Genomic DNA, 28000 nt, shown 5'->3' on the forward strand with positions numbered 1-28000 from the left:
TGGCGAACGGTAGTTTGGGTCAGCTCAGGGTCTCATTAAGCGGGGACACACCTGAATCGATGATGCTATAATTAAAAAAAAAAAAGATCATGGAGATGCTACTGTCGGGTGAGTTCTCTAGCTCTTCATCAGCTTTGGCGTGTCTTCCCCGCTCACCCTCACGCCGATCCGGACAACCCTGAGCTGGGGGGGGCGTGTGTGTGTGTGTGTCCCCGTCCCCGCGTGCCCACCCAGCCCGGAAGGCTCATCCCCGTGTGATGCTTGCCTTCTCCTACCTCCCCTGTGCTCTCATTTGTTTTGTGTTCGTCTTTCGATAGACTCACTTCTATAACTTAAATATTTTTATTTTAAAGGAAAATGTAAATAACTAATGTAGATGGAAAACCAGCCACACTTGCCATAAATGAAAAGGGCCACAGCGCGGGCACAATCAGCCCCTCGTGGATCTCGTTCCAGCCATGTGTGGCCCGCCGAAGGCCCGCTTGGCTCTAACGGGAGTCAGCTGGGCTGGGACAGGTGTTGAGGACACATGAGCACCAAGTTGAGCCTTTCTTGGTGATGAGATCCCAGAGTGAAAGAACAGGAAAGGAAAGATGGTTCCCCCCCCCGGGGGATTCTGGGGTACCCTCCCCAAAGCACCCCAGCCCTGCTCATCTCCAAGGCCGCTCTGGTCTCGGCTCCCACAGCCATGGTGACTGCCAGCCCACACCCCTGTTCAGTGTGTTCTCGTCCTCACTTGAGGGGTGGGGGGGGGGGCAGGGGGCATGGACCCTAACTCAAATTTGGAAATGGGCTCAGAAAGGGCAGGTGGTGACCTGTCCAGGGACATACGGTGGGAGGTCCTCCACGTCTCACCTCCTCAGGGAGGTACTGCTGACCATTCATTCTCCATGCCCTCTTCGGACCCTCAGACTTTTTGTACCTGGGAAGCCAATTCGCCGCCCACCCAGACCCCTGACGTGCACCATCCCCGCTGCCCAGGCAGCCCCCCACAGCCCATGACCTTGCCGCCTGCCACACACAGGCCCCAGTGGCGTGAAGCACAGAAAACATGAGCAGAGACATGAGGGGTCAGGGCCAAGCCCGCCCAGCAAGGATTCGGAGGAACCCAGGTTGGGGCTCAGCTGCGTCTGACCATCAGTCCCGGAGAGAAGGATCCTGCTTCAGTCACTCTGGACCCCCAGCCCCGGCATGCCCTGGGTGAGGAAGGGCCCTGGGTTTTCCCGTGGTACTAGGGGAGAGCAGCTGGCCAAGGAGGGCTGAAGGGCCTGAAGAGGACGGGGAGGGTGAAGGGCTAGGAGAGGCCATACCACATGGATCAACTCCAGTGAAAGCAAAGAAAAAGGAATAAAACCGAATGTCCTTGGAAATTCCTTTAGTGCTTGGCTGTCCATGAAAACAGGATAAAGTGGCTTCCTCTGTCTGTGCTCCAGCCGGGCAGGGTGGAGGCGCTGAGCTCAGGCCAGGACAGCCTCAGTCAGGACAGGGGTGGGGCGGGGCTCGGCTGGGGAAGGGGCTCCCGTGCAGCTACTTGAGGGCATCCAGGTGGGTGCAGACTTGGGTGAAGACACTGTCCACGGAGCCTTCAGCGTTGACCTGTGGGGAGAGGGCCGGAAGGGCAGAGATGGTGGGGAGGGCTGGGTGGGCCCCACCGAGGCAGGGGCTCACTTCCCCCAGAGGCCTGGCCTGGCTCTCTGAGCCCAGCCACAGGGGACGGCAGCCTGTCACCGAGCCAGTGGGGAAACCAAGGCCTGGAGAGGAGGGCTGGCCCAAGGTCACCGGAATTTTGGCCACCCCCGGGGGGCAAAAACCCCAGTTTCCTAGGACTACCTGCGGCCTGCAGGGGGCGCACCTTACGAATGATGCCACGTTTCTCATAAAAAGCAATGACCGGTTCCGTGGCCTTGTAGTAGGTCTCCAGCCGCTTCTTGATGGTCTCCTCATTGTCGTCCACTCGCCCGCTGGTCTCTCCGCGCTTCAGGAGCCGCTGGGTCATGGTCTCAGGGCCTGCGTCCACATACAGCAGCAGCGTGGGCTGTCCGATCTGCGGGCAGAGCGGTACTCATAGGGGCCCCATTCCTGCCCCCTCCTCCCCATCCTCCTGAGTCGGAGGTCCCACCTGAGACCCACTCAGACCTCCAAGCCCTCCCCCAAGGCAGCCCGAGGGACCTTCCGAAAACCACTCACTTTTTTTTTTTTAAGATTTTTTTTTTTTTTTTTAAGATTTTATTTATTCATTTGACAGAGAGAGAGAGACAGCCAGCGAGAGAGGGAACACAAGCAGGGGGAGTGGGAGAGGAAGAAGCAGGCTTCCAGGGGAGGAGCCTGATGTGGGGCTCGATCCCAGAACTCTGGGATCACGCCCCGAGCTGAAGCCAGACACTTAACGACTGAGCCACCCAGGCGCCCCTGAAAACCACTCTCTTGCTCCCAACCTCTCCCATGGCTCCCCAGTGCCCTCAGAAGAGGGCCTCCCGCCCCCCTCCTCTCGTGTTTCCTGCTCTCCTTGCTTCAGCCACACTGACTCTCTGTCGCCTGGGCTCTCATCAGCCTCCTCCTGTGCCAGGCCTTGGCTCATGCCAGGAATCCTTACCCTCTATTCCAAGCGCTGGCCTTCAGATTTGAACTAAAATCTCATTCCTCCAGGGCAGTCTTCCCAGATGCCACCCCCACCGCCATCCCCAGCAACCTGGGACAGGCTCTTCAGTCCCCTCTCCTTCTTTGCCCAGAATGTCTCAGGAGGCCTCTGGTTATTTACTTAGCGTCCCTCTCCCCCGCCAGGCCAGGAGCCCCTGACGGCGGAGAGGCAGCTGTCTGACACAGCGGGGCTGCACAAGGACCTGACAAGGGCTGAGCGGAGGGATGACGGGCTGCTGAGCTCTGGGGTGGGGGGTGGTTCTGAACAGTGTCACTGTCATTGGAATAAGCGTTTCCTCCACCACGAAGGGCAAGAAGAACAAGGCTGACCTGTCCTCCTTCGGCGAGGTCCTGACGCCCCCTGGCGTTCAGAGCTGAGAAGACCAGGTGCCCAGACCCACTGCCCGCAGCGGCGCCCGCAACGGCCCCAGGAGGGAGGCAGACTTTTAGTAATCTCATGTTCCAGATGTGGCCCTGAGGGTCGGAGGTGACATCACACAGCTGGTCCGTGTGTGTCATGACGGGACATGTTTGAGGCTGCCAGGCACCTGACCACAGTGTCCATGGCCTCCTAGTCTAAAGGAAGCCCAGCCCACTTCCGTTTCAAAGACAGGGAAACTGAGGCCCAGAGCAGGGTAGACACTTTCTTGAGGTCCTGCAGGCACGTAAAGGTCAGGATATGACATCTCCTACCTGTGGATGAGGCTCAAAGCTGCAGAAGCCCAGCGACGGCCCCAGCCTCCCAGGCTTGGGAAGTGGGGATTGGGGGTCTGGTCCCACCCCAGCCTACTGGGACGCCTGGTCCTCCCCGCGAGGCTGGGAGGGAGTCCCTTTGCCAAGAAGCCCTCCTTGAGCCCGCCTCACCCCTCGCTAACCCCTCTCCCCCCTGCAGCCCTATTTCCCTAGTATGACCTGTGACCCCAGAGGTATGAGTGTGTGTGTGTGTGTGCCCATGCGTGTGCACGCATGTACATCCCTGTGTATACGTGTGCTGTGTCCACATGCATCCCGTTGCACGAGTGTGTGTGTGTGTGCCCGGATGTGCGCGTGCATGCGTGCCTGTGCACGTGTGTCCTCTGTATGTACGTGCAAATACATGAGCTTGTGTGCCTGTGTGTGTGTGCGCGTGTCTTTGAGAGAGGTGCCCCCACCCTGTTTTCCTGCTGGGTGTCCGTTTCAGGCAGCTCGGAGCCATCATCCTTGAGGCCTACTTTTTCCAGTCAGACTCCCCGTTCCCCATGGAAGGAGACTGGACTCCCTGGCCTCAGAAGCCTCCAGCCAGGCCTGAACCCCCACAGCAGTCCCGGCTGCCCTGCCCCCTAGATTCAGTTCTCCCCACAACGGCTGGACTCTTCCCGCCCTGTCCATCCTGCCCCCTGCCCCTTTGATGACGGGTTTATAAGGTGCCAAGCCCCACTTTGGAAGGGTACATTCTCTCTAATCGCATTCTGCTCCTTAAGGCAGCTGCCAACTGTGTCCCCCCATTTTGCAAATGGGGGACTGATGAGGTTCAAGGAGGCAGAATGATTGGCCTAAGGCCTGTTGAGCTAGAACCTGAGCCCAGGTTTGTAAGCTCCCCAGCCTGTGTCTCCTCTCCTTCTAGACTTTTCTTTTAGACTTCCAGAAAGACTTCTGGAAACTCTTCCCTAGTTTTCCTCCTTACCCCTCTTCCCACCCAACCCCGCAATTAGTGTCTCTCTCTCTCTGCCCCAAACTCTGTCTGGCCATCATGGCAGCCTCTGCGTGGCCACCCCACATCACAGCCCCCAAACAACCCAGCAGGTTGCTCCTTACCCTCCGCTCAAACTCCTCTCCCTGCTGTACCTCCCGAGGGTAGCCATCAATCAGGAAGCCTTTGGAAGTATCTACCTTGGCCACCATGGCATCTCGGAGCATGTCCAACACTGTCTCCTGGGGGCACAGGAAAAGATGGAGGGGTCATGAGCTCCTTTCCCCACCTCCTCCTCCAGGCCTCTGCCCTAATAAAGATGTTCCAAACAAGCCCTGCTCTCCAGGAAGCCTCCTTTGAATGTGAAGACTTGACTGGTTGATCGACCCTTCGTTCACCCACCCAGTCATCCAACAACAGCGACTCAGCCCCTTCCCCGAGCCCGCTCCCGGCCCGGGCCCTGAGGAAAGCACTGTGAACCAAGCAGCCCTTAAGCTCAAGTGTGGGGAGGTCGATTTAGCAATTTCCAAACATGACACGGGTTGAATGGGCAAAGAAGGAGGGCTTCTGGAGTTATAAAATGAGGGGCTCTAAGCTCGAATCTGTGGCGTCAGGGAGTTCTGAAAGCTGAGGAGGAAAGAACATTCTAGGCGGGAAGGAATCTGATGAGATTGACAGGACTGAAAGGCCAGGGCAGCCGGGAAGTGGAGAGCTGGGGGGTGAATGTGTGGTGTGAGGCCGAAGGGGTCGGCAGCAGGGGCAGGGTCCTAGAAGCTTCGGGAGCTTCTAGAAGGAATTTTTTGCCAAGGTCAATGGGGACTGGAGCCAGAAGTGTTTGGAGCCAGGGAAGATCAAGGCAGCATTGCCAGGGCGTCATGGACTTTGCTGGCAGAAGCCCACTCAGGGCCACCATCACCCCCCACCCCACCGGGCTCACTCACCAGTGGCACCAGCTGCCCCTTCTCCATGATTTCCGACAGCATCTTGCCCCTGGCAGAGCCCGAGCTGACCTCGGCCCGCAGGAGGTCCCCGGTGGAGAGGTGGGTGTAGCCGTACTTCTGGACAATCTTCTCACACTGGGTGCCCTTCCCCGAGCCGGGCCCGCCTGCAAGCGCCCACCCATTCAGAAGCCCCGCAAAACGGGGCTGCCGCAGGGAGAGGACCTGCCCAGGTCACCCAGCGGAGGAGGGCCAGAGCCCCGGGTGCAGCCCCAGGCCCAGGCTCCCACCAGCGCCTGCAACGAACCTCCCTGCTTCCTGCCTGACCCGCCTGCCTTGGACTCACCCACCACAAAGATGATCTTGGTTTTCTTCAGCTTCTCTGTGGGAGAGAAAAGGGAAGCAGAGTTTGGTGACTCGCTTGACCAAGAGCTCAAAGCACGTCCGCGGTCTAGGCCCGTGCGAGGCCGCAGGCAGAGGGACGGACACAGCTCACGCTCCTGCCCAGAGTGACCAGGGACGGGCCGAGCAAAGCTCAGCGGTCAGGGAGGAGAGGGCGTCCAGGCAGCCGAACCAGCATAAGGCAAAGGCCTGGAGGCTACAGACGCGGCCCAGGCTGAGGACAACTCGAGGGGGCTCAGATGCCAACCCTCACAGCCCCTCCCTGGGGTGGCTGGGCGGCAGCGGGTCACCTCTGGCCTTCGAGTCTTCCGCAGTGCGGCGGGTTCCCGAGCAGCAGGCCCCCATGGTCCCGTTCTCCCGCGTCCCCTGCCCTTCCCCTCCCAGACCCTGGGCCTGCCCATTGCCCGCCTTCCCCGGGCGGTACAAGTATGGGGCTGGCAACCACAACATATGTTGCCCCGGAGACGGTTGCCAGGGAAAAGGGCTGCGGTGGGCACGGAGCGCCCTCGCCCAGAGAGGGAGGCAAACGCACGCTCCAGCCTCTGCCTCGCCAGCCCTTAGAACTCAGCAAGACCACGGCCTCATCATGCAGGAGAAACTGAGGCCTAGGGAGGCAAGGGCCCTGCTCCGAGGATCCCAGACCCAGAACCAGAACCTGGGCCCTGTTCTCAGGCTGCCTGGCCTTCTGCTCTTCCCAGGGAAGTAGGCCCTCCCTGTGTCACCTTAGGGAAGGAGTCCCTATCCCCCTCTGGCTCTCTGTCTGTCCCCACTGAGGAAGACTTGCAGCTGCTGGGGGCCCTCTGGCCCTGAGGCTGGAGGCCTAGAGGAGCTGTCAGAAGAACAGCTGCTCCCGTGGTCTCCCACCAACTGCCAGCCAAGCGCCAGGTACGACCTGGAGGTAGGGGTGGTCCCAGCCCAGCGGCAGCTGATGTGTGGGGCCCAAGGGGTAGAAGGGGGGGCCCCGGCTCAGGCGGCAGCGGCAGGCTCCTTTAAGAGCCACCCAGGCTGAGGCACAAGGCCAAGGATGGGGCGGTGATACTGCCAGGAGGCGGGCCAGCCAGGCTCTCTGCTGGCCGCCTGCCTCCCACCAGGTCCCGGCCCACGGCCCACGGCAGGCCAGGAGGGCCCAAAGGAGCCTCAAGCCCCACCCCCTCCGGACGATGGAGAAACTGAGTCCCACAGAGGGGCTGGAGCTTGCCTTGTCCTTGTTAGGCTTGCCATTTGCACATTTGGGGCCTCTCCCCAGGGCTAGCCTCCCCTTGCCAGCACCCACCCTTTCTAGAAAGAGGCAGGGATTCAGCTCTATAAATACCAGCGTAGGAGGTGAGCTATGGGGCCCTCAGGAGCCTCAAGGAGGCCTCTTCGCTTCTAAAATTAATCTTGGAGCTGGCAGATCCCGTGAAATGCCTGAGGAGGATGCTGGAGGCTCCCAGACGGGCCCCTCCGGCAGCCCCAGAACCTCCTCCAACCCTTCCCAGAACGTCTCCTGAAAGCACCCCCCCTTAACAGATGGGCACACTGAGGCCCAGGCAGCAAGCAGCAAAGAAGAGCCTTGGTACCTTCCATCCTGCTGAGGTCCGGGGAGCCGAGTCAGCGCGCTGCAAGACAAGGGCACAGGTGGGGCAGGTGAGGGGGCCTTCTCTCCACCCTGCCCCTGCTCCTGCCCAGCCACACGGTGTGTGCCAGGCCCTGACGCTCCCAAGGGTACAGGGCAGGGCAGGCCCCGAAGGTTGGGTGACCTTGGGAAAGTCACCTCTCCTCCTTATGCTTCCACTGTTACTAAAGGGCCTCAACCCCTTCCCAACCTCTTGCCGATGAACACGGTCCTGAGGGACATAAACAGTGGCGTCAGCAACGGCTGGGCTGCTCCCCTTGAAAGTCCCAGACCAGACAGCTGCCCGACACCTTGGAGACGCTCCCCAGAGCCGGGAGGAAAGCTCCGGGAGGCTGGAGGCGGGAAGAGGGACTTGGGCGGGGTGTGTGTCCTCATCCGGGATGGGGTTTGGACGAGGGTGCTCAAAGGGACACAGAGGCCCGAGGGGGAGGGAGCTGCAGGAGCTGCTCAAGGGACACAGCTCTGTACAGTTTTCATGGGGGGGACTGTCCCCAGGCTCTCACCCCCCCCCCACATGACCCCTGTTCCCTCACCCCCTCGAGGATCTCGCTCTACCACCTGCCTTCCCCTCAGCATGTGAGCCAACTCCACCCCCTCCGGGGACCCCACTCTGCTTCAACTTCTCCTTCCACCTAGAGTTGTCCCCTCCACACCCACCCGCCCTCCCCAAGGCCACCAGGGACCAACACAGCCACTCTTGCCTTGACCTTTGACGCCCGACCCTCAGCCGGCATTCCCCCTGCATGGCGTCCCCCCAAACCCAGGCCCCTCACTTCACCCTCACACCGCTGGCTTCAGGTTCCCAGGACCCCTGTCTCTGCTCAGCCAGCCCCGGGCTCCCTCCCCAGCCCCGTAAGTCTACAGTCCCTGGACAGGCCTGGAGTCCCCACAGACCGTCCCACTTCCCCAGTTCCGCGCCCTGTTGCCCAGCCAGAGGCCCCAGTCTGCTTGAACACCTTTCTCCCACACTCCACTTCCACCCTGCACACGCACATCCCAACTCTCTCTCTAGCCTGTGTGCTCACCTCCACTTCCTGGTTGCAAGCAGGGCGCCTGGCCACTGCCCCAGCCTCCCATGGGTCTCCCTACCTCCATACCCCACCAGTCAGGTTGCAGGATTCTCTCTGATAAGCATCAAACCACATTGCTCACCTGCTTAAAACCCTTCCACGTGTGGCCCCCTCAGCTCCCAAGATAAAGCCTGGGCCCCTAGCATGGATGACAGGATCCAACAACCTGGCCCCTGGCCCCCTCTGCAGCCTTAACAGCCACCGTTTGAACTGCTTGGAGCTTCCTCACCCACCATGACCGTGTCCCACCTCCAGGCCCTGGCTACTGTTGCACCTGATGCCTGGATACCTTTCCCCAGGTGCTACTGACTAGGACTCAGTTCAGCTGTCACCTCCTTCAGGAAGTCTTCCTGGATTCTGCCCTCCACTCCCACACTGGCAGGTGCCTCCTTCGAACGCCCCCAGCATCGCACACACCATACAGTACTGGACCCCTCTGTTGTACGGCCGGCCTGTGTGCCCCCACCAGACTGGGCCTGGCCCTGGGCTGAGCATAGGGCTGGGGGCCTCATGCCGTGCTCGCAGCTGTCTTGGAAGGGATTTGAGGCTTGAAGAGGAGGACAGACTTGCTCCAGAGCTCGGCTGGGGTCAAACTCGGGCTGCATTTTCTGCTGCTTTACGCCTGGCACCCAGTAGGTCTTTAAGCAGTTTTGCTGACTGTCCCGCCACTCGTGGGGCATGAGTTATGGCCTCTTTCCTGCCGAGTGTGCACAAGGAAGGGTAGAAGCTGCCAACGCCCCGCAGCAGCTGGCGAGGGAGGAGGAGGGTCCGCAGGCTAGGGAGAGCCTGAGGTGACACCCTGTGGGGTGGCCTCGCACCCACCTTGCCCTGCCTCCTCCCAGTAACCCAAGCCCCTCTGTCCTGCTGGCACCTGCCACTTCCTTGGTCCAAAATAACTTGGGCGGTGAGGAGGCCTCACAGAGGCCAGGGGTCCAAGACGGAGTTGGGTTACTGGCTCACACCCAGGCCTTATAAGGCCCCCGGATCCAGGCTGCAGCAACTCCTCTCATGACCGGGGGCCTGGGGAACTGAGGCCCAGAGGGACAGCCACTTAAGGGCTCATCACTCAGGTGTGTGACCTTGGGCAGCTGGTGTCCCCTCTCTGGGCCGGCGCACCCCCTGCCCCAGGCCCTGTCCTGCTGCTGTTGGAGAGTCCTAAGTGGATACCTGAGCGGTGCTCGGAAAAGGTCCCATGTGTCGGCCCCGGGCTCCCTTAAAGCCCCCACCCTTTCAGGAGGCTGGGGCAGGGGGCCAAACATCCAGGGGGCTTCCTGTCCCCCCAGCACTCAAAATGACATGGGAGGATAGCTCCTGCCATCCCATGGGCGGCCCCGCCAGGTCCTCCCAGGCAGGGCGTCAGGCCACAGCCCCCTTCCCTGGGCCCCAGCTGGGACGTGCCAAGGGCAGGGACCTGGAGCCCCAGTGCCAGGAGTGCCAGCCCGGACAAAGGGCGACTGTCTAGGAGGCTAGGAGGGACTGCCCACACATCCCCCGACAGGGGCACGCGCAGGGCGGCACAAATAGCCAGAGCAGAGCCTTTGAAGAACAGGCAGGCGAATACACGCGGATCACAGCCACCCATACAAACACACAGCCGCACAAACCCCGAGGATGCCCGGACACACACAGACCCGCTGCCGCAGGCGCGCGCGCGCGGCTCCCGTCCCCCCCCCCCCCCGCAGAGGCGCCCCCCGCGCCCGGACATGCACGCGGGCACGCACTGACCTGGGGGAGGGGTGCGGCGGGCGCCGGGGCCAGTGGTGCCCTGCCCGTCCTCGCTGGCCGCTCGCAAAGGCGACTATTTATAAGGCTGTCAGCAGCGCGCAGCATGCCGGGAGCCAGCGCTCCGCGAGGGCAGGGAGGGAAGGAAGGAGGGAGGGAGAGCCGACCGGGAGGGAGGGGGGCCTGGACCCGGGTGAGCCCCGATGGGAAGCCAGAGCAAGGCCGCCGCCCCCCCATCGTGCACTCCCAGGTGGCTGCGCCCGCAGGGTTTTCTCCGTCCCTGCCTGATCTTCCGTGTATCCACTTCACCGCAGGGGAACGGGGCCGGGTTTCCCCGTATGACAGGTGGGGAAACAGACCCAGAGAGAAGAGGCTCTTTGCACAAAATCCCATGGCAAATTGTTGGCAGAGAGAGGCCAGGCCCAGCTCGGGAGGCAACCGATGCATGGATTCTGGGGGCTTTGACAGACCAGTCCCTCCACCCCTCCTCAGATCCTGCCCAGAGGCCCCTGGGCCGAGACACACCCCCCCTCAACGCCCCCTCTCCTGTTAGAAGGGGCCCAAGAACTCCTCTGGGACTGAAACTCTCTCAGGACCCCGAAGACCCTCCAGGGACCTATTTCCCTGCTAGTGGTTGCCTAGAAGATTATACAAAATCAGCTCTGTCTCCATTGAACTGCCAGGCGGCCCCCAGGAGGTGAGTAAGGCTGCGGGCTGGTCAGAATGCTGAATGGGATGTGGGTACCTAGGTGGGGGGGGGGGGGCGACAATCCGGAAAAAAAGAACAGTTCCCATGAATGAGCGCTCACTGGACCAGGCACTGGGCAGAGTGCTGGGCTCATACCGGGTCTGTGAGTCCTTAAACCCGGAGGAAAGTGAGGGTCACACCTGTAAAAAAGACGTCCCCAGCAAGGACCCGTGTAGTACCTCTGAACGTAAAGAATTGTTTTGGAACAAAAACTTCATCCACTTTTTGACACAGGGATTCTGAACTATTGAACTGGACAAAGGCATATGACGGAACACAGAGCTGCTGCACCCCCATTCTTTTTTTCCCCCTAAAGATTTTATTTATTTGACAGAGAGCAAGCGTAAGCAGGGGGAAAGGGAGAGGGAGAAGCAGGCCCCCACCAAGCAGGGAGCCCACCATGGGGCTTGATCCCAGGACCCTGGGATCATGACCTGAGCCGAAGGCAGATGCTTAACCGACTGAGCCACCCAGGCACCCCTGCACCCTCATTCTTGATAAAAATCAGATATTTTCCTGGTAACTGTCATAACGAACTAGAAACCTGACGCACTGTAAAATGTCATTCTTCCGATCATAATGTTTGGAAACAATGTGTGTGGTCTTCCTAATACTTCCACAATTTGCTAATGAAGACCCCTGGCTTTTACTCCACAAGGGGACACAATCGGGGTTGCTCCCTGAATTTGTGCTCCCCAAATTATAGTTCTCAGACCCCACATAAATGCTTTTGTTTCATCTTCCATTAAAATAGGTAGAAGGGAGGAGTTCCTTCGTGGAGACAGGCATATAGCAGGACGTGCTCAATAATGCCACGGGGCAGAGACCAGGACCATAGTGTCAGAACTCATGCAGCTGACAGCTAGACCACATCACGACCTTGAAGGTGGCGGCCCCAGAGAGCGGTGAGTTGCACTTCGAGTTTGTCTTGTAGGCACTAGGGAGCCATGGAAGGTGTTTGAGCAAGACAGCGCGAGTACCAGGAAAGTGAGACTACCGCAGGTGGGGGGTAAGCAAAAACAGCCAGGACGATAAGGCCTGGGTCTAGTCCTAGCTCTGCCACCTGTGACCTGAGACAAGGGCCCCCGTTTCTTGGGACCTTCGTTTCCCCATCTGTGGGAGGGGTGGGTGCTGGGTTAGAGGTTCTGCCTTAGAAGTTTGAAGCTGAAGTGTCTGGAAAGGCCTCTCAAAAGCTGTAGGTGGCTGAGGGCACTGGCGCCACCTTTGGGAAAAGCAAACTGATGGTGCCAACTGAAATGTTAAATGTGCCCTCTACCTTCAGGAACCCCACATCGGGGCACGAAGTGGGTATGGGATGGTTCTCCAGCGCCAGTGGGGCTGGCCGGATGGGGGGGATGGTGGCGTAGCCGGGCTGTGTGGGGTGGGCTCTGCAGTTCGCGTCCACACGACAAAGGAAGCCAGAGGTCTGTGTGGCTGGCTGCCCAAGCAAGGGAAACAGGCAAAGAGCCCAGTGAAAATAATTCTAAACATGCAGGGGCGTGTGTGTGTAAAATCTATTCCTACGGGGTTTTTGTTGCTTTTTTTTAACGTCTCTGAACTCGTGGTGTCTTCTAATCACATCGATGGTATCTTTAAGTCGGTGAAATGAAGCAGATCAGAGGGGGCAGGGGGACGGGTGTACATGACCCCTCAAGGAGGTGGGACTTTCACTTCTTACTTAAAGGCTGGCTGGCTGGCTTTCTAAAAATAAAACAAACACCTATGACTTTATACATAAAACAATTTTAACACAGATGTACCTTGAGGACACGATGTTCAGTGAAATAAGCCAGTCACAAAAAGACAAAGAGTGTATGATACTAGCGATAGGAAGTATCTAGAGTGCTCAAATTCATAGAAACAGAAAGCAGAAGGGCAACCAGGGGCTGGGTGGGGAAGGGGAAACTCAGAGTTGCTGTTTAATAGATTTCGACTTTCAGACACATGAGATGAGAAAGTTCTGGAGATGTTTTACAACAAGGTAAGCGTACTTAACACTCCCAAACTGTACCCTTAAAAATGGGCAAGTAGTAAATTTTATGTGGTTTTTGCCACAATAAAAAGACATTTTAAAATCTTAAAAACTGGAAAAAAACCACTTTTAAGTACCTGTTCTAGTCTGCATCCTTGTCTCAGCCATATTGAAGTCTCTGTGAAAAACACGATTTCGCTTTCTTATAATTCTACTTGAGCAAGTTGGAAAGTTCTTTGAACTTTCACATTTCTGTATTTGGGTACCTTTTTAATTTTGTTTGTGTATGACCTGTGGATTTTCCACCGATGCTGGGATATTAAAGTGTCAGGATTTTTTTTCCCCAGCTATAACCTAAAAAAAGAAAAAGGGAGGCAGGGAGGAAGAGGGGGAGGAAGAAGGAAAGGAGAGAAGGGAGAAGGGGAAAGGAAAAACATTGCATAGAGGAAAAATCTGGAAGATTATATCAAACTGTTAACAGGGAACAGGACCAGGTGATACCCTCTAACTTGTATCATTTGTGTGGCTTATGTTATTTTATAACGTGAAAGGAAAAAAAAAAAATACCTGGGGCGCCTGGATGGCTCAGTTGGTTAAGCGTCTGCCTTTGGCTCGGGGTCCTGGGATCGGGCCCTGTGGGGGGCTTCCAGCTCAGCGGGGAGCCTGCTTCTCCCTCTCCCTGCTTGTGCTCTCTCAAATAAATAAATCTTTAAAAAAAAAACAAACCAGGGGCGCCTGGGTGGCGCAGCGGTTAAGCGTCTGCCTTCGGCTCAGGGCATGATCCCGGCGTTCCGGGATCGAGCCCCACGTCAGGCTCCTCTGCTATGAGCCTGCTTCTTCCTCTCCCACTCCCCCTGCTTGTGTTCCCTCTCTTGCTGGCTGTCTCTATCTCTGTTGAATAAATAAATAAAATCTTTAAAAATAATAATAATAAAAATAAAAAATAAAAAATAAAAAAAAACAAACCTGTAAACATATAAAATGAAACCAGTTTTTTTAATATTTAAAAAATATTTTGGTTAAAGAAAGAATCTCAAGGCTTGAAGACAAGCCAGCTTGGGGGAGGCTGACTCTGCGGCGGCCTCACACGGAGGCTCACAGCTGGAACCACGCAGCCCAGCTGCCCCGGGTGGGCGCTGAGCTGAGCATTGCAGGAAACAGCTGGAGTGGCTGCTTTCGGGAAGCACAGGTCAGGTCTGCAGCTGGTAGGACATGCCCCCAGCCCCAAGGAGGGGCCTCAGAGGGGTAACTGGGAAAGGGATACACAGGGATATAGGGGGCTCTGAACCCCAAAGGAAGAGGTAGGTTTGGTCCTGGGCACACTGGGGAGCCAGTGAAGGTTTCAGAGTGAAGAGGACCATAGTGAGGTGGTTTTAGGAAGTCGGTTTGGGCAGTGAGTGGACCAGTCTCTGCTGGGTCCCATCTGACGCAGTGAGTCTGTGGGGTTGAGGGCCCCATGCGTCCTGCCCTCATCTTCTCAAGTCCTACCTTCTGATGCTAAATTGAACTGTCCCAGGGTCCACCCCAGCAACCAACCCCCCTCTTTTTCTTTTTTTTTAAGATTTTATTCATTTATTTAACAGAGAGAGAGAGAGCACAAGCAGGGGGAGCAGCAGGCAGAGAGGAAGAAGCAGGCTCCCCACTGAGCAGGGAGCCCCATGAGGGGTTCAATCCCAGGACCCTGAGATCATAACCTGAGCCGAAGGCAGACAGTTAATGGATTGAGCCCCCCAGGTGCCCCACCAACTCCCCTCTTAATGCCCTCCCACGCACCTCCCTTCATGCCCACCGATGAGCAGACGAAAGGGCCACAGTATTCTGGGAGAGAATCTCTGCCTGGACCCAGATTCCCAGAAGCCTTTGCATGGGACTAACACGGCACATGGCACGTGGCTGCCTGTTGCGTGTGTAGGTGAGCAAGGGACAAAGGCAGGGTGTCCCTCTCACCTCCCAGCTCTGTGGCCCACCCTCCCAGGTGGCCCTGTGCTGGAGAGAGCTCTTCCCCCTGGTCCCTGCAGCCCTCCCTCGTCTCACACAGCGCCCTTTGTCAGGCCTCTGCTCCCAAGGGTATCTTATCTGCCTAAACAGGTTGTAATCTGCCAGGGTCAGGACCCCTTCCTCCTGCCAACCTGGAGTAAACAAACCCTTTTGCCTAGAGGGTGACAGCAGCCCGTGGAGTCCAGGACTCGCCAGGCTCCTCCCAGGGCTACAGCCCTGCCGCCTCCTTCCCGCTGGGCCCTGCAGGAAATTTCCACTCCCTGCCCTCAGCGCCCCCAGGCTCTAGAGCCAAACTCTGAGCCGCCCCCCCCACCCCTCACCCCCCTTGGTCTCCACTTCGTTGTGCTCCTCTGGCTTCCTCCCTCCAGTGCTCTGGAGCTGCTTTCTGTGACACCAATCATTGCCCGCCCTCCCCCCTCTCCCTGCCTGAAGCACTTCCCCCAAACTTCTACAGGCCTCCTCCTCCTCCTTCAGGCCTCAGAAGAATGTCACCTCTACAAAGTGCCCCGTGTCATGGTCCCGCAGTCCTTAGCACCCTCCAGGGCCTGCTTGGGACAGAACTGCCACAGGGCCCCTCCCCTTCCTAGAACTCCCTAGAACCTGGAGAGCAGTGTCTGGACCTATTTCACCCAGGAGGGAACCAGAGCTCTGAGAGGTGAAGTGACTTGCCTGAGGTCACATGGGAAGGGGGAGGAGGGACTGGAAAAGCCAGGTGGGCTTGGTTCCGGGAACCCCACACACCTCTGGGGTGGCCAGGACTCCACCCAAGCTGCAAAATGTGTGACTCACTGGCCGGCTGAAACAGCTGGCCGTCCTGTGTGTGAGCTCCCAGGCTGGAGGGTGTGGGCACTGTCTTGAGGAAGCCCACAGCAGGGCCAGAGAGAGCCAGGCTTGATCCAAGAGACAGAGGACACGGAACCAGAGCTTAGGTGCATTTATTCCTGTACAAATCATACAAAACCAAGTCTGGGGGGAGTCGCCGGCTCCCAGCCCCCACCCCAATGTGCAAAGGCTTGCTGCTGGCCTCTTCCTCCTGAACCTGACCCCTCCAGCTCCACGGCCTCCTCCAGGAAGCCCTCTAGTCTTCCCTTCTGGGCTCTGGAAGAGCAAGGGCAAGTCCCCCCCACTGAGGTCCAGCAATAAAGTGCCTGATGTAGAGTGAAGGGGCAGAACCCAGGCGATGCAGCTTCTGCCCCCAAGAGCCTTCCCAGACCCTTGGATGACTCCAGCAGCTGCAGACAAAGGGGCTGCGTGAAACCCCATTTTGGCTGGGATTCCCCCTTTCTCAGCCCCAAAGGCTACTCCAACAGGTGGAAAGCCTCACTGCTGGATGGCAGAAAAGGGAGCCTGGCTCTTTAAGAGCCAAACTAATGGCAGCTGAGTGGAGGGACTACGAAGAAAACAGCAGAAGATTTGTCCCTTTCCTATTAGATTCTCCACCAAACCCTGTGGGAGTTTACACAAAAATACCCTAAGTTTCCAGGAGGAGGTGAGGAAGGGGACTCCAAACCCCCAGGGAGCTGAGCCCCCCAGCAAGGGGTGGTGGCTGGAGGGGTCCAGTCTTAGGGAAGACAGACCCAAGGAGGTCAGTGGGGAAAGTGGGAGGGGGCCTCAGACTCCACGTTAGAACCTGACACAGGCAGGAGGGTGACCAGAGAGGGGACAAGGGTTTTGTCCAAAGCCACTCAGGGCAGTCAAGACTCGGATGCTGGCTCCCACCTCTAGGATCCCCCCCACAATCCCGCAAATCCCCTGGCCTGGCCTCCAGACACAGCTCCCACTCACATGCAACCTCTCTTTCTGGCTCTGGGAAGTGAGGGAGCAGCACAGAGTTCCCAGCTCTGCAGAACAGGACCCCATTGTCCCAGCCAAGAGGGAATGATGGGGGGTCCATCCTGGGGCTCTGAACCAAGGCCTCATGGGAAAGCACATGTCCTTTGCCTCAGATAACTTCAGAAATACCCTGATTGACTATGCTTAGACCCTGACTGGACAAGAAATACCTCCAACACCCCTGATTAACCACATAGCTCAAATCCCTGATTGGTCAAGAGACACCCCCAGGCCCTCACTGGCCGGAGGATACAAGGCCCTGATTGGCCCGAAGACACTCCGGCCAGCCTTGATTGGCCAGGAGATGGCCCTTGGTTGAGTGGCTGGGAGGCGAGCAGCCTCTCCCGCATCCCCCGTGAGAGGTCCACAGGCAGGGTGGCCTAGGTCCAGGAGGGGTGGGAGAAGGTGATTCCATACAGCTGGGCCCAGGAGGAGAAGACCCTCTTCTCGGTGATGAAGCGGTGGTGGTTGCCCTTGCGGCTGTGCTCATTCTGGATGTAGGTGACACACTCGTCTGGCCCCTTGGGCTCATAGTAGTGGTAGGGCATGCGCTGGAGGCGGGGCCGCTGGCTGGGGCAGAGCGGATGGGAGCTGTCAGGGCAGGGGACGCACCAGCCAGGCCCTTGCGCTTTCCAGCTCCTGACCTGCTAGCGGGTTTCCGTGGGGGAAATCCCTGCCCCTCCCGGGGCCTCGATTTCCCCATCTGTGAAATGGATGTAGGGTGGACTAGATTTATGACCACCCAACTTTGTTGGTTTTTTTAAAATATGACCGAAGCTTTCCTTTTCCTTAAGAGGGTGGTAGTGTAGGGTAGTGGTAAGAAGTAAGAGCTCTGGAGCCCAGCCCCAGTGCTTACTGTTTGTGGGACCTTAGGCCACTCACAAAATGTTTTCCTCAGTCTCTCATCTATGGAACAGAAAGAATACGGCAACTGTCCCTTAGGGTCCCTGTGAGGAGTAAATGACCTAACAAATATAGCCAGGCTGGGAACACGGTCAGCACTCGGTGAAGAAGAGCTGGCACCTAGCGGGCTTTTCATATAGTAATATTAACAATAGTTATTAATATATGAACTCTGAACGCTGGGGGAAGGCCCCGGAGGTAGCTAGCCCCACGAAGCCTAGATCTCCACAGAGCAGTTTGAATACCATAAAATGGAGGCCCTCAAAGGCACCCCTCAGCCAAAGTTTCTGGGGTTCCATCCTGCAGCCAGTGACTGGGCGTTATTCCAGGGGGGCTCACCTGCAGTAGTCAGGGGGCACCATGCCGTAGACGTGCACGTGGTCACACAATTCCACCGCAATCACCATGGTGAACCAGCCGGTGCTCAACCACGAATGGGACTTTTCCCTGGGGGCAGAGAAGGGGGTATGATGAGGGGCCATGTGGATGGGTAGGAATGGTCAACCCACTTGGAGTTTCCCAGAACTCCTCCCGCCTCCCCCCATCGGGGACTTCCCCCACTTCAGCGACCCCCTAGTCCAGCCCCACCGTGGAAGCACGTACATGCTGGCAGAGGGCTTGTCTGGGCAGAGATGAGGGGTGTGGAGAGAGCTCCTTTGAAGGAACAGCTCATGCTGGGAATCAACTCCCGGGGAGATTAGTCATCATAGGGCAGGTTGCAAGTGACCATGAACTTACTAGACTCATGGTCTTGCTTGACGGAGCTTGCTAGAAGCCGCTGTGCCCACGCTAGGAGCAAACGCCTAATGGGAGACTCATCAGAGAAGGTCATGCTGTGACCACAGGTTCAGAGCAAGGTATGGAAAGGAGCCAAGGGCCTAGAGCTGAGCTGCCCACTAGAGCAGCCAGGAGCCACATGTGGGCACATGTGGGCACAGGACATGTGGCTGAAACATGCTATCAGTGTAAAATATGCATGGGGTGTTTTAGTGTGAAAGAACGAACACAGAAAATGCCACTGGTAGTTTCTGACTGTATAACGAACTGAAAATAGTTTGGATATATTTGATTGAAAGTGGTTCTTCGGGAAGCTTAAAAAGAAAAACCTCTCAGAAGACTGACAAGGAAAAGAAAAGACACCAGTTACCAATATTGAGAATAAAATAGAGGATATCGTCACAGACCCTGTAGATGTGAGAAGGGCAATAAGCAAACCACAATTACATACACTAATTTCCCAACTTCGATGAAATTGGCCAATTCCCTGAAAATTAGAAACTACCAAAACTCAGCCAAGATGAAACAGATTAATCTGAGTATGTGTAACTATTAAGAAATTGAATTCATTGTTCAAAACCTTTGAAAAAGAACTCTCCAGGCCCAGATAGTTTCACTGGCAAATTCTACCAAACATTTAAAGAAAAAATAATTCTACACATTTTCTGAGGCTAGCATTACCCATAGTACCAAAACCAGGCAAAGACAGTACGAAAACAAAACTACAGATCCGTATCTCTCATGAACACAGACACAAAAATCTCAACAAAATATTAGTATGTCATATCCAGCAATATATAAAAATAATACACCACAACCAAGTGAGGTTTATTGCAGAAATTCAAGTCTGATTCACTGTTCAAAAATCAATCAATATTCAAAAATATATATGGTGGTATCATCTACCATAGTAATAACCTTAAGAAAAACCACATGATCATATAAACTGATGCAGAAAAACACTTGATAAAATTCAATATCTAATAATGATGAAAACTCTTAGCAAATCAGAGAAGAGAACTTCTTCAACCTGACAAAGGACAGCTAAGAACTCAACAGCTAACATCGTATTCAATGATGAAAGACCAAATGCTTTCCTACCAAGGGTGGGACCAAAGCAAGGATGTCTATTCTCAACGCTCCCCATGCAATTTGACCTTGTATCAAAAGTCCTGGCCAGTGCAATAAGGCAAGAAAAAGAAATAAGATGCATACAGATTGGAAAGGAAGAAATAAAACTGTTCTGAATCACATGTCCTTACAGCATGATTACGTGTATAGAAAATTCCAGTGACCCTAGAAAAATCTCTCAGAACCAGTAAGCTTAGCAGCATTATAGGATATAAGGTCAACACACAAAAATCAATTGTATTTCTGCATACTAGCAATGAATAATTGGGAACCCCCTAAAATTTTAAATACAATTTACAATAGCTCTCTCAAATCTTAAATATTTAGAGATAAATCAAATAAAGTATAGGGTCTCTATGTTGGACGTATTGGGTTAAATAAAATATATTATGAATTTCACCTATTTCTTTTTACTTTTTTAATTTGGCTACTATAAAAATTTAAATTACATATACGGCTTGCATTATATTTCTATTGGATAGCACTGGCCTAGCTTTTTTGGGGAGATCAGCCAGAAAAGGCTATGCTGGGAAAGATGTATCCTTAGGATAGAGCATTCTGGGAGCAACTATGTGCCTAAAGCAAGACGTGCTGGGTACAGTGAATACCTGACATGAGCTCTGGGGAGCTCTCCTAGGAAGATGCTAGGCGTGTGCCGCCTTAGGGCAGAGCATGCTAGGGAACCTGTTCCCTCAGAGCAACGCATGCTGGGAGGAAGCCCTCCTGGGGAGACGAGACAGTGCAGAGCATGTTGGAAGTGACTCCTGCTTGGGGCTGGACATGAAGTAAATTCCCGTGGAAAACTGACCAGAGGATGGCAGGAAGTGACCACCCCCTCAGAGCAGTGCATGCTGGGAACAACTGGCCCTCTGGGCAGAGAAAGCTGAGGCGAATCACAGGGCTGGCCAGAGGGGGCAGGCAGGAGGCTGGTACCTGTCCTTGCCCGTCTCACCCCGGAAGAGGTCGTCAAACTGGCGCATGCGCCTGGGAGAGACGGCGTAGGCCTCCATGTTGGGGAACACCAGGCCTGCCCGCTGGATGACACGCACAAGGCTGCCCTGGGGCTTCTGCATCTTGTTCGGGGGCCCCCAAAAGATGAACACGGTTTCGGGCGTCCGGTTGACGAACTCCTGGGGCCTCCGCAGCACACGGAATACGCTGGAATGGGCTACCACACGGAAGGTGGTCTTGTTGCCTACGTCGGCGGAGTAGCCCGTGGTGGGCGCGTCGTTCATGCGGATCGTGCACTCGGCTCTCTCGATCTCGGGGCCCAGCTTGGTTCCCAGCAGGTGGCTGGAGCTGGTGACAATCACACACTGGTGGCACCGGGAGGGCAGCGTCTGGGAGGGAGCAAGGAAAGTCAACACTGGCTGTCACGTCCACGCAGTGCCAGGCCCTATGCTCTGTATATCCAGGCCTCTAGGAGGCAGGAATTAATTTGCTCATTTTACTTTATTTATTTAGAGAGCGCATGACGGGGGGAGGGGGGTGGGCAGAGGGAGAGAAAGAATCTTAAGCAGACTCCACGCCAAGCACGGAGGCCGGTGTTGGGCTTGAGATCATGACCTGTGATGAATCAAGAGTCAAACACCAAACTGAGCGAACCACCGAGGTGCCCCGATTTTGCCCATTTTAAACACAGGGAAACTGAAGGCTGTTCACTCGATAGTCAACAAATATTAAAGCAAGCTGGCCAATGGTCAAATACCAGGGACAGAGCAATGAATGAAAGGGACCCCACTCCTGCCTTTAAGAGGCTCACAGTCAGAGACACAGACGGTGAACAAGTAAAAGACAAACTAATGCCAGGTGGTGAGTAAAACATGCTACAAAGATAATACAATAGGGGCAAGGGATCAAGAGGGACAGGAGTGGGGGCTACTCTAGAAAGATCATCGGGGAAGGGTCGGGGGCTCTTGGAGCTGAGACCTGGAGGATGAAAAAAAACCACACAGGAAAGTACTCAGGGCAGGAGGAACAGCAAGACCAGAGGTTCTGAAGCGGGAACGACCACGGTGTGTTGAAAAGCCAAAGAAAGCCACTCGGCTGGGGCAGAGTGAAGGAACAGGAGGACAGGACAGTCATGCAGGGATGTCCCCAAAGTCACACAGCTGAGGAGTGCAGTGTTTGGGTAGGAACCCAGGTCTATATGGCCACAGAGCCCAGCCTTAGTCCAGTTCCCCTAAGAGGGCATCCTCCCCAGGACGCCCACGACATTTCCACACCACCCACACACAAGACACCACCTTGTCCGTCAGGAAAGGGTGTGGAAGCCCCTCTGGGCCTCTGTTTCCCCACTGGTGAATGAGTTGGAACCACACGTTCTCTGGGGCCTATTTTCTGCCCCTGGAATTCCTGTTGACCTTTAAGCCTGAGCTCAAGTGCTACCTCCTCCAGGCAGTCTTCCCTGAGCCCTTACTCCAAGATCCAATGACAGGTCCCATGGACCTCAGCTGATGACTTTTCCAGCTTTCTTGAGCTCTGCTGGCTTCCTCCGTTAGGCTGGAAGCAGCTACAAGCCCAGAGCTGCCTCATTCCCTTCCTTTCACGTCCCCCACACTCAAGCTCTTTCACTTTTTCCCAGGTTCTGTTTCCCAGGCCCGCAAGTGGGCCCTGTCCCAGTAAGGGTGTATTCAGATCCTGAGAGACTCAGGAGGATTTGTGAGGGAGGAGAGGGAGGCAGGCAGGGACCGGGAGACAGCTTCCCCCTGGAAGGTGGAGTCCGTATTCCAGGCCAATGATTATCTCCCTGGCCTCCTGGAAAACATTTAGGGCTTAGAGGATTATAGGGTGAACCCCCAAACCATAAGCTGAGTCTCACGGCTACCCAAGACAAACAGAAGCCCCGGGGAGTAAGGTTTGGCTTCTCTACACAGCTGCAACTCCGGAGGTGGGGGTGGTGGGGGGTGGAGCAATACCCTGGCTCCTCCCCTCCCTTGCTGTGTGGCTTTGGACAAGGGACTTTACCTCTCTGAGTCTTGGTTGCCCCATCTCTTCAACGGGGCTAACAATGCTGACCTCACAGGGTCGGTGTGATGATTACTGCTAGTCACAGTGTCCAGCACACAGCAGGCAACTGAGAAAGGCCAGTCATTATTGTGACTGGTTTTGTATTGTCAGGTACTTGAGCGCTCGGCTCCCAAACCCTGTGTGGACTCCCCAGCAGAGACAGAGATCAGTGAAAACCAGACCACACCTCTCCTTAGGGATTCTGACTCAGGAGGCGGTAGGATATCAGCGCTAAAAATGGGACCCTGAAGAAAATGGAGAGAGAGAGAGGCAAGGCAGCTGTCCAAGGTCACACAGCAAACGGGGCTGAAGGCACTGGACGCCAGGGCCTCGACTCCTGGGGTCCCCCCCCCCCCCCCGCCTTTCCTTTAGGAAGCACGGAAGTAGCAGAGAGAAGAGGTGGAGGAGGTGGGAGCAGGGATGGTGGGAAGTTCAGCCATCAGCCCGGTCTCAGAGAGCTCCCCAAAACGGTCAAGCTACCTTGTTGCCGAGAATCGGGACGTACGCGTCAGTGACGCTCCACTTCTTAAGGTTGACGGGCTTGCGGGTGCGGCCCCGCAGGGAGCCGTAATGGAAGACATCATTGGCACTGTTGGAGCTGTACAGGATGAGGATGGTGATGAGGGCGAAGAGAACCACGAACACTGCCGAGCGCTGCTCCTGGAGACGGGAGAGGCTGGTGAGCGCCCAGCCACGCCCCAGGCCCCCCGCCTCTTCCTTGCCACCTGCCGTGCGGGGCTCACTCCTGCTCATCATTCCAGACCAGTTCAGGCACCACCCCCTCCGGCCCCCAGAGCACCCCCATCCCAGCACCGGTCACACTGCATTCAAACTGCCATCGCCCCCAGTTAGACCATGAGCTCTGCGGACTGGGACCGAGGCAGCCTTGATGGCCACCGTATCCCAGCTCCCAGAGCACAGAAGCAGAGAAGGTTCTCAGGGAGGGTTCGCTGGATTGGATTGGATGTGTCAGAGGGATCCCTCCGGGTAGGGCATTCAAGGGACAGGGCCCAAGGTCTTCCCCAAACGGGAACTCTCTGTAATCTTTATCATTCATTAAGCCTGGAGGGGATGGATCTGATCAGGAATTGGGGTGCAAGGGCCCACCACGTCACTGACAGGACAGGAAAGTGATACCCGAAGTATCAGTATCAGGAAAGTGGGATATATGTGCCCAGGGCCTGCATGGCTAGGCCAGATCTGGAAGTCCTGGCTCCTTCTGCTAAGCACCCCACCCCCATGCTGCTTATTCGTGTATCACTTCTCAGTTCCTAGTTCACCCTCTTTGCCTGCTCTGTGAAAACAGACCTGGGCCCTTACATCTGTTTCTTTGCCGGTTAATTGCAGAGTGAGCTTTGTCAGTAAAGGGCACTGGAGAGGCGGTGCAGGAGAAAAGGAGTGGCTTCTGGTGGGCTTGGCGCCTGGTCTGTGCCCTTGCCCCTCCGCAGCACATAGCTCCCACGGCACGTGCTCCAGCTCCCGCCTGGTGGCCAGCAGCTGCCAGCGGCCAGCAGCCCGAGGCACTCAGCAGCTCCCTCCCCGCACCCTCCTCAGGCTGGCTGGGGGGGCAGGCTGGGATTGAGTGCCTCTGGCTCCTGCTGTGATCACAGTGTCTGCAGAGTTCGCTCAGGCAGCAGACTCAAGCACCAGAGGCCATAAGCTCCCTCCCCGGAGCAGTTTTGTATGGGCTCTGAGTGCCTCTTGGGAGCGGCAGCCTTCCCCGTAGCCCAGAGGGTGATTTTATGACAACTTCAGGACAACGCCACCAGCCCAGCGCCACAGTGAGTCCTCTGCCATCCCGGGGACCAGAGCTGTGCCCGGGACCGCAGCCCGGCAGCTGGGGCCTGCTCCTTCTACTGGCCATTCCTGTGTTCCTTAGAATTCCAACCCCTCGTTACTCTGATGCCTGGCTGAAGCTGAGAACTCTTTACACTAAACTCTCCCTGTTTAAGTGACTGTGTGCTTTCTCTCTCCCAGTCGGACCCAGATTGATATGTCCACATCACACCACCCCCAACCCTCAGGCTCTGCCAAGGCTGCACCGCAGCGGATCCCAGGAAAGGGGTGCGCGGGGGCCAGGCACATAGTAGGTGCTCAGGAAAACATGACTGAATGGATCGCTCTGACACCCTCAGAGTGATGCTCACACCATTCTGTGTCTTTGACTCTGACCACTGCCCCTCCCCCCAGACCCCTCCCCCAGCCCTTCACAGTCACCTTCTCGGCCAATCCTTTACACAGATGGACCAGAGGACAGAGGTGGACTTAGCCCAGAGAGAGACGGGAGCTTGCCCAAAGCCAGAGATCAGCGGCCACAGCAGAGCTCAAGCCAGGGCCTCTCAGGCATCAGCCACTTCTTGGTTGGGAAGAGACACTGGTGGGGGCCTGGGTCTGAGGCAGGTCCAAAGGAGCCCATGTTGCTGAGGAAGTAAAAGGCTGAGATGGGGACAAGAAATGAAGGGGGACTCACTTTGTTGCTACTCATCTCTCTCCGGCGTCTGCTGAGGGGCAGGGGCCGCCGTCCTGCTGGTGGCCCAGGGGGCAGGGATGTGGGGTCACACCTGCAAGTCACAGAAGGGTTATGGCTTGGGCGCTCTCCCCTAATACAGCTGGTCAAAGGCTACACCCTCCCCACCCCACCAGCCCTCCTACCCGCCCATAACCTCAAGGCTCAGGGCCATATCCATTTTGCAGAGGGAGATACTGAGGCCCAGAAAGGGCAGGAACTTGCTTGAGGTCACAGAGGCAGGTGGTGGCAGAGCCTCTCTCCATGCCCCTTGCTCTCTCCTACTCTGCTCCCTGAGCAGGGACCTCCCCACACCTTAGCTCTCCTAGACAGCTGGCAGGCCTAAAGCTGGCTCCCCTGCTGGGGGCTTGTCCCCCACCCAGCAAGAACCCCATGCACACTCCTAACCCAAACTCTGACTTAGGTTCCTGTGGCCTTGGAATAAAGCAATATGCCTTCTAGGTCCCCAAACTCCTCTGCAGAGGCACCCTTCCAGATCTTGCACAAACTCTCCCCTCTATCTAGAACACCCTGCCCTCTTGCACCCTGCTCATGCCCTCTCATTCTCCACGCCTGGAGTAGGCCAGCAACTTCCTGTGTGTCACCTCCCAGCAAGGTGGAGAGCTCTCTGAGGGTGGGGCCGGCACAGATCCTCACTCACATTCTCCGAGGTGCCTCTGAAGCCACGGAAATGGGTGCAAGAGGTTCGCTGAATGACTTCTTTAATTAACAGTAAGATCTGGGGCTGTTAAGGGCACAGACTCACCAATGGGCTATAATCACAGCCCCACCCTCGGGATTGGGGGGTGGGGGGCCTCCAGTAACGATGCAACCTTCCTTCCTGCCCGTCTGTCCTCAGAGGCAGTGGCTGAGAGGGGACATCCTCACAGGCCCTAGCTCCCCTCCAGACCTCAATTTCCCCACCTGTCAAAACGGAGTAAGTACTTGCAGCCAGCCACCTCCAGCAGATTCAAGGCCAGAGGGAAGAGTGTGCAGAGGGAGAAACGGAGGCCCAGGGCTCCCTAGCCCCGTCCTCCCCTCCAGGGGCCTCCCAGCTCCCGCCACTATGCCCGCCCCCTGACCTGGCCACTGTTTACTCCTCCACTGCCACCAGGAATAGCCACAGAACCTCAGGCCAAAGGAGGCTCCCCCCAATGCCGCTCCTGATTGGTTGGGCCCCGACTCCGCCCGCTGCCCAACCCCGCCCCTTCTCCGCCGGAGCCCCCCCCCCCCCCCAAGCCCGGTCTCGGATTTCTCCCGGGCGGGAGGGCCAGTCAGGGAGCTCTTGGGACTCTTCACTGGGTCCAGGGCCCGCGATACAGATCAGGAAACTGAGGCTCATTAGAAGAGAAAAGCAGTTTGTTTTTGGACTCACAGCTCTTTAGGGAGCAAGACAGGAGTCCAGAATCCCAGCGTCGCGCCCATTAGTACTGACGCTCTGGCAGTCCAGGCCCTCACGGTCCAGCTGCCTCTGAGCGGAGCCTCCCCTCTCACTACCGTTTCCCGTTTCCCGTTTCCTTCTTAGGCCCCATGCTCCAGACACACCAGGACACTCCAGTTCCCAGGCCCACCCCTGCTTTCCCACCTTTGCCTGAGCAGTGCCCTCAGCCGGGACCACCGACCCCCTGGTCACCCCCGTCACAATCCTGCTCTGAGAAGGCCATGGTCATACAGCATCTCGGGTGCCAGTGCGAATCCCGGTTCCACCACTTACTGGCTGAGGGGCCTCGGGAAAGCCATGTGACCTCTCTGAGCCTCAGTTTCCTCATCTCTGAAATGGGAATAATAAGAGCAGGTAACTTACGGGGTTGTTGAAAGAATTCAAGCAGATGTGGCAAGGGCAGCACAGGGCTTGAACGTGCTCGGTCAGTGCCTGTCAGTAGCTGTTAGTCTCGTGGTTATTCACTGTTGGAGGCCTGCCTCATCTTGAGCTTTCGAGGGAAAACACTGCCCTTTCTATGACACCTAGCCAAGCCAATTCCCTCTAATATCGAGGAAGGTGTGCAGGGAGCCACACTACGCGTCACCCACTCACCCCATCCTCCTGGCAACGGTGCAAGGGAAGGGCTCTTATTCCCCATTTCACAGATAAGGAGACTGAGGTTCAGAGAGGTAGAGGGGCCCAGAGTCTGCTGGGGAGCCTTGTTTACAGGCTTGTTTGCAGGGAGCTGTCCTGGGTTGAGCCTGCCAGGATCTCCCTCCAGGATCTTCCCGGGCTGGAATGGGCCAGAGGCCACCAAGTGTGTGCTCAGTACCTGGCCTAGCACCGGGGAGCAGGCCTGCTGGGGAGCGACTTGCTCAGGCTGGGGAGCCGGCAGCCCAGGGCGCTGGGCCGGGAACGTGGCCTCAGCCCCGAGGCTGGCAGTGCAGGAGGGCTGAGTCCGTGGGCTAAGGGTGGGGGCCACACCCTGCCCTGCTTGGGGGCCACACCCTGCCCTGTTTGGGGGCTTTGCCCCTCTCAGCCAGGGGAGTCCCCCTGCAGGGTCGAGACGCCCCCACGAGCCGCGTGGGAGGAGGGCTCAGGGGAGAAGGGGGAGGGGGACTCCTAATGTCTACATGGGGGGTCGCTGAGCCCGTGGGTCCACTGGTGGGGGGTGACTCATCCTCTACGTCCCCTCTTGCGCTGACGCCCCGTCCCCAATTCCCGCACTCGGGCAGTCCAGAGCCCTAGCCCCAACTGGGAAGAGGAGGGAGGCAGGACGGCGGCAGGTCCGCGAGCTCTAATGGGGTAGTCAGCGGCAGGGGCCCCGCGAACCCTACCATAGCCCTTGGGCGCGAGGACCGGGATCTCCAGGCGCGGCTGCCGAGAGTGGGTCTAGGGGAGCCCTGGGGCCCCGCATCTCCCCCCTGCCCGGGGGCTCCCGGCCCTCGCCCCGGGGCGCACGCAGCGCCCCCCTCCCGCTGCACGCCCCCGCACGGCGCCCGCTCACCTCCCCCGGGGAGCGCCCGGCCCCCCGCGGCCCCCGAGCCCCCTCACATGGCGCCGGGAGCCGAGAGCCTAGGTCCGCGCTGCTCCGGCCGCCCAGGCCCCGCCGCAGCCCCCGCCCGCCGGGTCCTAGCGCCGCCGCCG

At 57.1% G+C, this 28000-nt stretch overlaps 2 protein-coding genes across 5 annotated transcripts; both read right to left on the bottom strand.

Annotated features, from left to right (window-relative positions):
• Nucleotides 1–328: 328 nt before the first annotated feature.
• On the bottom strand, nucleotides 329–10151 carry AK1 (adenylate kinase 1). Of its 2 annotated transcripts, none has more exons than XM_026514035.4 (7): nucleotides 10057–10151; nucleotides 7206–7244; nucleotides 5591–5626; nucleotides 5248–5411; nucleotides 4432–4548; nucleotides 1853–2044; nucleotides 329–1596 (listed from the first exon to the last, which is right to left on the bottom strand). In XM_026514035.4, the coding sequence occupies exons 2-7, from the start codon at nucleotides 7210–7212 to the stop codon at nucleotides 1528–1530; spliced, it is 585 nt and encodes a 194-aa protein (XP_026369820.1). In that variant the 5' UTR covers nucleotides 7213–7244; nucleotides 10057–10151; the 3' UTR covers nucleotides 329–1527. The 2 variants fall into 2 exon arrangements, with proteins under 2 accessions (XP_026369820.1, XP_026369821.1); XM_026514036.4 differs by lacking the exon at nucleotides 10057–10151 and adding an exon at nucleotides 7452–7563.
• Nucleotides 10152–15690: 5539 nt separating this feature from the next.
• Nucleotides 15691–27975, bottom strand: ST6GALNAC6 (ST6 N-acetylgalactosaminide alpha-2,6-sialyltransferase 6). 3 transcript variants are annotated; one of them, XM_026514033.4, is made up of 7 exons: nucleotides 27861–27975; nucleotides 26645–26701; nucleotides 24895–24985; nucleotides 22905–23084; nucleotides 20349–20755; nucleotides 17847–17954; nucleotides 15691–17174 (listed from the first exon to the last, which is right to left on the bottom strand). In XM_026514033.4, the coding sequence occupies exons 2-7, from the start codon at nucleotides 26668–26670 to the stop codon at nucleotides 16985–16987; spliced, it is 1002 nt and encodes a 333-aa protein (XP_026369818.1). In that variant the 5' UTR covers nucleotides 26671–26701; nucleotides 27861–27975; the 3' UTR covers nucleotides 15691–16984. The 3 variants fall into 3 exon arrangements, with proteins under 3 accessions (XP_026369818.1, XP_048079217.1, XP_048079218.1); XM_048223260.2 differs by having other exon boundaries at nucleotides 27908–27972; XM_048223261.2 differs by lacking the exon at nucleotides 26645–26701 and having other exon boundaries at nucleotides 27908–27972.
• Between the last annotated feature and the right edge of the window lie 25 nt (nucleotides 27976–28000).

Source organism: Ursus arctos, unplaced genomic scaffold, assembly GCF_023065955.2.
Source record: "Ursus arctos isolate Adak ecotype North America unplaced genomic scaffold, UrsArc2.0 scaffold_18, whole genome shotgun sequence".
In the NCBI taxonomy this organism is placed as follows: Eukaryota; Metazoa; Chordata; class Mammalia; order Carnivora; family Ursidae; genus Ursus; species Ursus arctos.